This window comes from Cucumis sativus, chromosome 7 (assembly GCF_000004075.3).
Source record: "Cucumis sativus cultivar 9930 chromosome 7, Cucumber_9930_V3, whole genome shotgun sequence".
In the NCBI taxonomy this organism is placed as follows: domain Eukaryota; kingdom Viridiplantae; phylum Streptophyta; class Magnoliopsida; order Cucurbitales; family Cucurbitaceae; genus Cucumis; species Cucumis sativus.
The window spans coordinates 2,331,138-2,342,504 of record NC_026661.2 but is presented as its reverse complement, the minus strand read 5'-3'; the positions used below and the strand labels follow the sequence as shown (position 1 = coordinate 2,342,504).

Genomic DNA, 11,367 nt, shown 5'->3' with positions numbered 1-11,367 from the left:
AGAAAGATCCAAATCTTGTCAAATTTCTCTTCTCTTTATAACATATATATGAACACACTTGTTGCTTGGAGTCCAAACACTTTTACTTCTAGGTTTGTTGTAGATTGTTTGAGAGTGAGTCAAATAATTATACACTAAGAAGACAAACAACAAAAATCTTCTTAAATAAGATTATTTGTTGTTTTGTTAGAGAAGATCAAGAAAATGTCTGAAGAGCAAACAATTTCAAGTGCTTTCATTTGCAGCATCCCATCACTTGGATCCATCAACAACAACAACAATCCTTCTGTTATTGTCAAGAAGAAGAGGAATCTCCCAGGAAATCCAGGCAAGAACAAAAAAAGAGCTTTGCACTTATATGATCTTCTTTTTACTATTTTTGTGGCTTATGTTTCTTCTTTGTGTAGGGGGAATTTAGGGTAGAATATTTTGATGGATATATTCAACTTTTCCATCTTAAAACTCTTTGTTTCTCTCTGAAAAATGTCAGAAAACAACCTTTTCTCTCTCATTATTGCTCTTTTGGAACCCTCAGATTCTGTTCTTCTTTGAGTTTCTTAAAAGGAAAAAAAAAAAAAAAAAAACCCTCATGGAAAGGGTTATTACAAAGCAACCATCTTTTCCCTCATATCTTCATGAATATGAATAAAAAGATTAAAATTTTCATAACTCATCTGCTTAAACATTTGATTTTTGAGTCTGATATCAGAGTCGGTTTTCTTCGATTAATATTGATAATCATTTTTGACAGATCCTGAAGCAGAAGTAGTGTCGTTGTCACCAAAGACACTAATGGCAACGAACCGATTCTTGTGTGAGATATGTGGGAAGGGATTTCAAAGAGATCAAAACCTACAACTACATAGGAGAGGACACAATCTTCCATGGAAGCTAAAGCAAAGAAGCAATGGAAACAAAGAGCCAAGAAAGAGAGTTTATGTTTGTCCAGAGAAGAGTTGTGTTCATCATCATCCTTCAAGGGCTCTTGGAGATCTCACAGGAATTAAAAAGCACTTTTGTAGGAAGCATGGGGAGAAGAAGTGGAAGTGTGAGAAATGTTCTAAGAAATATGCTGTGCAATCAGATTGGAAAGCACACTCCAAAACATGTGGTACCAAAGAGTATAAATGTGACTGTGGGACTCCATTTTCAAGGTAACCCTTATTAATACATCTCTCGTTTTTTGTTTTTGAAAATTGCGCTTGTTTTCTCATCAACCCATTTCTTATTTGCAGTTTTCAATTTTGTATGTAAACATTTTAAGAAACAAATTTACCAAAAACTATCCTTTCTAGATTTCAAATTTTGGTTTTGATTTTAAAAATATATGACTAAAAAAAAAAATGTTTCTATAGATTTAACTTTCAAAAATATAAAACTAAACGATTACGAATCAAGGATTTAAATTTCCTTCTAGCATTATTTAAATAATATCATCCTAATGTAAAGAGTTTAAGCTTCCATAAATGTATTCTCTCACTGTGTGTATATATCAATATAGATTCATTCTATCGAGCTAAAGGTTTTCTGATCACATTGTTTGTTTGTTTTTTTTAGTTAACAGACAGAGAGAAGAATATATATAATGAAACTACATAAACATAATATCATGAAGATATTCAAATGGTTTAGGTTGAGATGACAAGGCAATCTAAAAGCTTAACTTGATGGGTCTATATATAGTAATTTACTTTCTACATTTGCCTTCATATTTTTATCTCTCACCACTCATTCATAGGTTTGAAAGCTATCACAAGATTCAGTCAGATTACTTGAAATTATATCATAGGAGTTTTGAATGTATGACCTTCTTTCTCTCTAATACTATACATAGGTACAATTTAAACTACTGATTTATGTTCTACTCAAGCGTTCTTAATTTATACTCTCTAACACATCCAATCACTCCTATCAACTTAAAAAGAAAATTTTAAATATTTCGCTATTATATTACTCACTTTGGACAAAAGTATTCGTGGTTTTGCCTTTGGATTACCAAGAAGGTTTTATACTATTGAAGCTAGCTTTCTTGAAATTATAAATCTATATATTTTTCTATGAGTTTCTTTGACATCCACGTTGTTAGAAGAATAGGCGAGTTGTTCTATGAAATTAGTTGTTATTAGAAGAAAATTGTTCTATAAAATTAGTTGAGGTGCATGTAAATTAGTTCAAATGTTCACTTATTTTAGAAAAGAAAAATATTTTCCTTATCAAGTCAAGATTGGACTTTGATATGATCCCAACAACTTCAATACGACGAACCTTGAGTTCAAAAATAATGATTAACTTTTGTTTTTCTTATTTCTTTCTTTTTTGTCCTTATAGAGATGGGTACATAAAAACGTTTGTGTATGTGAAAATGCAGGAGAGATAGCTATGTCACTCACAGAGCATATTGTGTAGCATTGGCAGAAGAAACAGCAAGATTAAATGCAGCATCAACCAACATTGCCAACAACAACAATTCATTAGCTGATAATTACATCAACAACAACAATCCTCCTCAATTGTTCTTCCCTAATTATTCCTCCAACCTTTTCAAACCAAATGAAACTTCCCCCTTCTTTTTCAATAACAATAATACTCCCACAATACCACTCCCTTTTTGGATCCCAACGAATCCTCACCAAATCAATAATTTCCATTATCCAACAACAACAACTACAACAGCAACAGCAACAACAAATTCTGATGTTCTTTCTGTTCCTTCCTTATTCAGCAATGAAGAACAACAATCATCCCATCAATTTATGTCTTCATCACCCAACATGTCAGCTACTCTTTTGCTACAAAAAGCTGCACAAATTGGTGTTACAACAGATCACCCTTCATCATTGATGGAAAGTCTTGGTTTGAAATTCAGTTCAATAACTGATGGCAAAGCCTTGCTTTCAGGGATTTATGGGTCAATGATAAACTCAAATTCCAATAATGTTATTATTCCTCTTAGTGAAGAAAACCATCATCATCATCACTACTCTGCACCACCAGCAAAGAGAATGAGACATACTGTCAGTGAAGAGAGTGTTAATGGTGGAGAAGGAGAAACAAGGGATTTCTTGGGTGTGGGAATGCACACCATATGTCATCCATCAACAGTAAATGGATGGATCTGATTTTAAATTAGATAAAAGGACCAAAAAGAGGGAGAGATGAGATCAATGCATATTCTTCAGTTTGAGGAAAAAGACAGAAAGCTGATAGCTTTTTGTGTTTTCTGTTTAAAGGGGCAGAGGAGAACAGAGCAATTGGGGGGGAAATGAAAAAAAAGTTGAAAACTTAAAAGGACCCATTTTGGAAATCATTCTATGTTATTTGTGTATTTCTTGCAATCTTTTGGTATCCTCTTTTTCTTGTGGTATCAAATGTGGGTATTGGGAAGAAGAGAAAAAGAGGGTATATTTTTATTTTATATTATTGAGTGAAAAGGGGCATGAATTCTTTTCGGTATAAATGTACCAGAAAAGTCTGGTCATTCAAAAGAAAAAGAAGAAGAGAGAGATGACGATGATGCTTACATATTTACTTCGTTGGTTTTTTCAAGATAGGAACATAGTCTCACGTCAATTAGAAGTACAAAGAATACGTTGTTTTTACACATTATATGATTAAATGCAATAACTTGTTTGATGAAATAATACTAAACTGTGTGAAATTAGGATTGGAGTATAGAGTTGTTTAGTTTGAAAGTAGGAAGCATATTACAGGGAGGGGAAAAGAAATTAATTAGAAGGTAAAAGCTTCAACTTTTTTCTTTTTTTTTTTGTTTCATTTTCGCTCTTAAATTATGCTTCACAAAATGGAAAATACTTTATGAATGGGAAGGTAAAAGAAGAAGAATCTTGAGACATGAACTATGTGAAAATAATTTTTTTAAAAAAATGGTATTTCTTTTCTTAATAAACCATTACTTTCCACTCTGGATAGCAGTGTACTTAACACATGCATGCATTTTTTTCCTTCCTTTTTATTATTGAAAAAAAAAGGTATGGTGAATAAAATGTAAAAAGAAAAAAGAGGAAAAAGTGAAGAGAAAAAAAGCAACCATTTCCCATTATGAATAATATATATTGAATTTATTTCTGCTCTATTGGTTGATAAATTCATGTATTTGAATCATTTTTTGAATGAAAAATTGAATTTTTGACTTTTCAAATTGAAGAAAAAGATTAAATTAGGACTTTGTTTGTTTGTTTGAATCAGAAGGGTGTTCTCCAAAGTTTGGCTTTTGAATAGTAATTATGGGTTTAAAAAGGTAAAGTTGGCCATGTTGACCCACTTCACCCATTATCTACTCTTTATGTTGACATTTATGATGTTATCTTTTCCATCTTCCTTTTCATTCAAATTAGGTTTAGTGTGGATCAAGAATCTCTTTTTACATCTCTCTTCTAGTTTTGTACAGCTTTACAATGGCCACCATTTTTAATGATAATATTTAAATGATGGCAACATTTAAAAAAAGATAAAAGAATTCCAAATATAACAAACTCTATTGATTATAGACTTTTTCATTGATACACTCTTACTCGTTTGATATAATCGATTACTCGTGGATTATATCAACTAATACTTTACGCTCGATTTCTTTAGTGGAGGCTAATTAGGGAGTCCATTAGTACCTTCTTAAACATTTTAGAAAATAAATTCATCTTAGTGGCATTTAATCTGATTATATATGTGTTTTTTTTAGTTGATTTGAACAAGGAATGCTGTTGGCCAAGAGTATATGTGAAAGTAGCTTAGTTATATTAAAGTTAGCATCTTAGGCATAAGATTATTTTAGCAATTCAAGGAATGTTTTATCTATGTTACCTTTTTGTTAGTTATAGGAAAATTGAAATGAAGGACTATTTTAGCAATAATAATTAAGGATATAACAATATTTTTAAAAAAATTTGCAAATATAGCAAAACTATCACTGATAGACTTGTATCGCTGATAGATTTCATATAGTATATCAGTGATAGACCAATATTTGCAACATGGTTTATCAGTCATAGACTTATATCATTGATAAAATTTGACAAATTTTGCTATATTTACAAATTTTTGACAAATTTTGCTATATTTACAAATTTTTTAAAATTATGTTATACACTTAACTAATTTGAATTTAATTGCTGAATTTGTAATATTATCAAAGAGAGGGCATGTTTGTAAGGTGTAATTGGGCCTACACCATTATTAAGCCCTAATCTCAAGAGCCCAAACACTTTGTCCATCCTTCATTTGTCTCCTAGAATGTTTCACTAAAACTCCCTTCAATGCCCAATATTACTATATGTAATTTTTAAAAAATATTGTTAAACAATTAGCTATTAAATTTTTGGTATCCGTTAAAAATTTTCGTAATGGAATGAGTTTGTAATGTAATAATCCAATTTGTAATACAAAACGCATTAGGTTTCGATAATTTTCCATCCAACCATTTTTTGACGCTTCACGATCTCATTTTCGTTTCGTCTTTGATTACTCTCGTTTTCCAACACTTTTCTAATTTTCAATAATCCATATTACATTTTAACTCCCTATGCAACCCCTAAATTTATTTATGGGTTAGTTGGACCCTAACTTCATGTAAAAATAGGTTACTTTAATTATAATAGTTGGTGTTTCCAACAATTATAACCTAATAGTTAACTACTATATACTATTTCAAATCTTTTATTGCTAATGTAATAACTACCCATTATAATAATTAAAACTTCCCCCAAACGTCCTCTTGCAAATTCCAACTACGGACCTACGTTATATAACTTGAAACACTTGTAATAAATTTATTTATGCACGATAAGTTAAAACAGTAGTATTTTAGATCAAGAAAACCATAAAACACTCTCAAATTTGCAAATATTTTATTTCAACAATGTCTTAACTTTGTATAAAGTCATTGCTTTAGTCTTTTAACACAGCCTGGAATTTATTTAAAACTCGAATTCCCAACCTACTTTATATCAATCAACTTCAATCACTCAACATCAAACATCAAGTTTAATTTTTGCTAAAGTGAGTATACTCCACAGCAAATTTTGTGGACTTATACCTTAGCCACTCCACTACGGTTCCTATCAATTTCATGTTTGAGCCTCCAGTGATAAACGCACACGAACAACCATTTGATTCACATGAAATATTATTGGATTACTAAAAATATAGGAATGAGCAAATGCCTTTTATAAGATATCGTCTTCTAAAATAGACATGTCAGGGGCATGTGTTCTTTGTGTGCAATATTCATCAAAACTCTTTCTTAAGTCTTTCATTGGCAAACGGTATTATGCCCCTAATGGTCGCTGACTTATCATCTTTCATATGTCACTACTACAGACATTTGTAAAGATTTAACGGATAAAACTACGATCTATAGACAAGAATTTGTGGCTACCTACACTAAAGCTTTTGAAGGACCAACTGCCATAATTCAATTATGCCACAAGTGTAACTTATATCAAACTAAATGTGTTAACTCTACGTTGAGTCAAAATTCTGTTTCAATCCAAATTCGATGTCATAGAAGGTCCATTGGAGGATTGGGTGCTAAAGAAACTAGAGGAGGTAACAAGCCATATCCTACTCAATCTCTCTCAGATGATGCAGTCAGAAGATCGGAAGGAGGTATGCATCCCTTAGAGTTGGAGTTCAATTTCTAAAATCTCATTTGACAGTCTAAAAACAAATCTAAATTTCTATTTTAAACTCGAGTATAAAAAGGAAAAGAAAATAGTGGGTCATAAAAGAAATAAATTTCTTCTGCAAAAATGAAAAACCAAATCAGAATCAAATCAAAATTTACAATACTAAAATTGAATTCAAACATAAAAACTCTGTTCTTTCTCTAGATTCATAATTTAACTAAAAAGATTTAATAAAGAATCAAAGAAAAATCATTCCTATGGGAACTTTTATGACACCAAACACTAGGCATTCATTTAAATCAATAATTGAAAGATATGGTAGCTGATTTCCATTGGAAAACAAGGGCCCCATTTTAGTAAATAAGGGTTGGCTAAGAAACAAGAGGCTATTGCCCCATTGGCTTAGCATTCATTCCATCTTTTATTACAAAACAAAACAAAATATATATATATTTATATAAAACATGTCCTGCCAAACAGGGACTTCCTCAATTGTCCCCACCAAAATTGTTGAATTTGTGGAAACAGCAATTTTTTAAGAAACTTTCTGGTTAAAAGAATTATTTGGTTTGTACCACAAATCTCTGCTGGCTGCCAATTGATGAACATTTACCCCCCTTTTTGACATTTCCTCATTACTTGCACCTTACATACCAAACTATGTACCAAATTACCAAACTTCTATGTTACAGAAACCTACAGACCTTTAATTAAAATCATTGATGAATGATGTCTACATTGTAGAGGTTGATTGTAACTTGTAAGAGTAAGATTTTAGCAATTCTACATGAGCTTTTCTTCAAAATGTCATGTAATAGAATTCGATATACAAGTTAGAGAGTAGGAAATTTCAGGCATTTGATGTGAATTAGAGATTAGTAAGTGTTCAGAGACATACTAGGACAAATATGGAGAAAGTTTGACTTCCTTTTTAACAATGGCGGGTGGTCTGGTTTCTATGGCAGCCTCCTGCAGTAGTTTAACGACTCTCCTCATTGAGGGGCGGTTGATAGGGAGTGAGCTTGTGCAAAGCAGTCCAACATCAAGGACTCTGTATATTTCTTCCTTGTATTCAGAACCGAGCTTAGGATCAATTACTCGGTCGAGTTCTCTGCCATCGACAGTAGCATATACCCACTTTGCCAAGTCTTTATCTCCAAATTCTGGATCATTTGGTGGCCGTCCTGTCACTAGCTCTAAAATCACCACCCCAAAGCTGTAGATGTCACTCTTTTCGTTTACTCTTAAAGTATAAGCATATTCTGCATCAAGCATATGACAGTCAAAAAAAGTAGGCAAATTCTATAATCCAAATATGAACAAAGAAATCCCAAGGAAAATGTTCATTTGTATAACAACATCTAAAAGTTAATACGAAGGCATTCAAGTCTCACAGATTCATCCCACCTTATATTTAAGTAGACAAGATCATAACATCCATAGAAATAATAAAGATGGTCATTTGCCCAACACAGGTTTATAATCATATAATGTAAGAATTACTCATATTTCAATTCATGAAAGAAGGTAGAGAAACCAAGTTGGTACCTGGTGCAATATAACCACAAGAACCAGCAATGACAGACATAGATTCTGATCCCTTGCCAGCATTCAAAAACTTTGCCAATCCAAAGTCAGCAACTCTAGCCCCAAACTCAGAATCAAGCAATATATTGTTGGACTTAATGTCCCTATGAACAATTGGAGGAGCACAGTCGTGATGCAGGTAAGAAAGCCCTTCAGCTGCATCCAAAACTACTTTATACCTTGTAGGCCAATCCAGAAAGCGCTTCTTGCTGCCGTGCAACAAATCTCCCAAACTTCCATTGGGCATGTACTCATAAACAAGCAGCTTGCAGTTGCCTGTGTTGCAGCAGCACCATAACCTTACAATATTCTTGTGACGAATCTTCCCTAAAGTCTCGACTTCAGCCTCAAATCCATCTTTCTCTGACTCCAAACTTGTGTCCTCTTTTCTTGTTCCTTGCCATAGCTTCTTCACCGCCACAACCTCCCCATTTTTTAGCACGACTTTGTACACTTTGCCGGACGCTCCACTTCCAATGACTTTGTCTTCACTGAGACAGTCTGCTATTTCATATTCACTAAAACCAAGTTTATGAAACGATCTCCACTTGGAAATGGCAATTCCTTTCTTACTCTTCTTGAATTCCTTGTACTTGAAGAAAAACCAAATGACCCCAACAACAAAAACAATGATAGCAAGTAGAAAAATGGACCTGAGAAGCCAATAGCCTTGGTTTTTTCCTTTTCCAACGTGAGGACAAAGACTTGGGTCGTTATTGCACAAACCTGGATTACCCAGGAAGCTATCTCTGTAAATATCCTCAGCATAAAGAGGAGGAAGTACACCTGATAACAGATTGTTCGACAAATTTAGTAAATTCAGTTTCAAATTCTGCAATTCAAGAGGTATACTTCCACTGAGATGATTACTAGAGAGATCAAGATAATTAAGCACTGGAAGGTTTCCAATTTCACTCGGGATATTGCCAGATAGTCTATTACTTGCTAAATTTAACTCATTTAGCCTTTTCAAAGCTCCAATTCCCATTGGCAATTCACCAGAAAGTTTGTTCTTGCTTAGATCGAGTGTGCTCAACAGGTTTAACTTTACCAAAGCTCCTGGGATTCGACCGGAAAACATATTGTCATTACCTGAGAGTTCAGTCAGATTGCTTAGCAACCCAATCTCGTTAGGAATTGACCCTGAAAATTGATTTTCTGAAATCACCAGAATAGAGAGATTCTTAGCGCCAGATATCATCGAAGAAATAGACCCAGAAAGAGAATTCTCAACGAGCTCAAGCAAATACACATTGGGCAGACCCCAAAATTCATCAGGAACCGGACCAGAGAGTCTGTTGTTCCTCATTCGAATCCGGCTTAAGCTGGTGCATTTTCCAAGGCTTGCCGGGATTCTTCCAGAAAACGAATTGTAAATCAATATAAGCTCTTCCAATTTCCCTTTTGCACACAAGTTTTCAGGAATTCCGCCAGAAAACCCGTTGTATGAAACATCAAGATGAACTAATGGCGAGTTTTGGCCGAGTTTACTAGGTAACTGTCCACTAAGCTTGTTGTTAAACAATTTGAGCTCATTCAAGTATGGGGAATTAACGATACTCTCCGGCAAAGGGCCTTCCAATCGATTCTCGAACAAATTTAACGACTCAAGCTGTAATGCGCACAGTTCATCCGGAATCATTCCCGTCAAGTGGTTCATGGACACATCAATTCGTCGAAGTGAAGTTAAATTAGACAGTCGTAAAGGCAACTCCCCAGAGAGCGAGTTGTTAAAAAGTTCAATTTGAACTAAACTTTTCATTTGAGTGAGTGAAACCGGAATCGACCCACTGAGTCTATTATTAGACAAGTCAAGATTCTTAAGCCGAGTCATCCCGCCAATGGTTGCCGGAATCTGACCGGCAAGATTACAATTAGCAAGCCAGAGAACCTCCAGCTTCGTCAAGTTACCGAATGCACTCGGAATCTCACTCCGCATAAACGGATTATAAGCAAGTTGAAGCTCTTTCAAACTCGAAACGTTACCCAAACTCCCCGGAATAGTTCCATTCAATAGATTATCAACCAAATTCAGCGTCTCAAGTTGCGTAAACCCACCGAAACTCGTGGGAATCTCCCCAGAAAAATTATTTCCAGAGAGATCCAGAGAACGAAGATTGAAGATCTTGGAAATCCCATCGGGAATAGAACCAGCAAGAAGATTCTGAGACATGTTAAGGAAGTGAAGGCCAGAACAGGAAGCAACATCGTCGGAAAGAGAAGCGTTAATAGCGTTATTAGAGAGGGAGAGCGAAGAAAGAGAAGGAAGACGACAAATAAAAGTGGGAAAGGGTCCGGAGAGCTGAAAGTTGGAGAGGTCGACGGCGATGACAGAATGAGTGAGGGAATCGCAAGTGATGCCGGACCAGTTGCAGGGAGTGTTGTCGCGAGGGTTCCATGAAGAGAGGGAGTGAGTGGGATCGGAGAGACCGAGTTTGACTCGTTGAAGATACAATCCTTCTTGATTGAGAGAAGAGATCAATGGAAGAAAAGGAAGAAGAAGAAGAAGAAGAAGAAGAGGAGGAGGAGGAGGCATGTCTGCAGGGAGAGAGTTAGGGGAAATGAAATGAAATGGAATTGAAGAGTGGGAGTGAAATATGAAGGCGTGAAAAAGATGGGGCAATGTAAAGTTGTAAAAAACAAACAAATTTAAAAAGATATTGGGGGAAATTGTAGATTTTCGGCCCCCACGTTCTTATTTCTTTCTAACCAAAAACTACTACTCCTTCCCCTTCAAATTTAAAACTATTTCTATCACATAAGACACCAAATATCGTACTCTCCCATTAGAGTGTGATACATATTTATTAAATAAGATATGAGTCAAACCAAAACAAAGTCTCATCAAATTCTATGATTACGATGAAATCAGAAATGAAAAGAATATTTTAAGAAAGAAAGAAAAGGAAATGAATTGAGTAGGAGTAGAGAGTGGGATTAGAATTAATGAGTCGATGATAATTGTGTTGGGGAAATGCGCAATACGCGCACATTTACGAGAAGTTCTAGAAATAATTTTAAAAAAATATTCTTCTTATTTACGTGAAAATAGAAGAAAAAGGGAAGGCATTTTTAATGTAATTAGAGAAGGGGGTTGGGATGCCATTCTTCCCCTCTACCCTCTAACTCCATCTTCTCT

The 11,367-nt window shown here is 34.3% G+C and overlaps 2 protein-coding genes across 2 annotated transcripts; one reads left to right on the top strand and one right to left on the bottom strand.

The window, feature by feature from the left end:
* On the top strand, positions 1 to 3,528 carry LOC101207997 (zinc finger protein NUTCRACKER). The gene is made up of 3 exons (XM_004144557.3): positions 1 to 328; positions 752 to 1,154; positions 2,369 to 3,528. Exons 1-3 carry the CDS (start codon positions 205 to 207, stop codon positions 3,117 to 3,119), a joined length of 1,278 nt encoding a protein of 425 aa, XP_004144605.2. The 5' UTR covers positions 1 to 204; the 3' UTR covers positions 3,120 to 3,528.
* Positions 3,529 to 7,325: 3,797 nt separating this feature from the next.
* Positions 7,326 to 10,940, bottom strand: LOC101208240 (receptor-like protein kinase HSL1). Its single transcript, XM_011660382.2, has 2 exons — positions 8,190 to 10,940; positions 7,326 to 7,903 (listed from the first exon to the last, which is right to left on the bottom strand). Exons 1-2 carry the CDS (start codon positions 10,762 to 10,764, stop codon positions 7,539 to 7,541), a joined length of 2,940 nt encoding a protein of 979 aa, XP_011658684.2. The 5' UTR covers positions 10,765 to 10,940; the 3' UTR covers positions 7,326 to 7,538.
* Between the last annotated feature and the right edge of the window lie 427 nt (positions 10,941 to 11,367).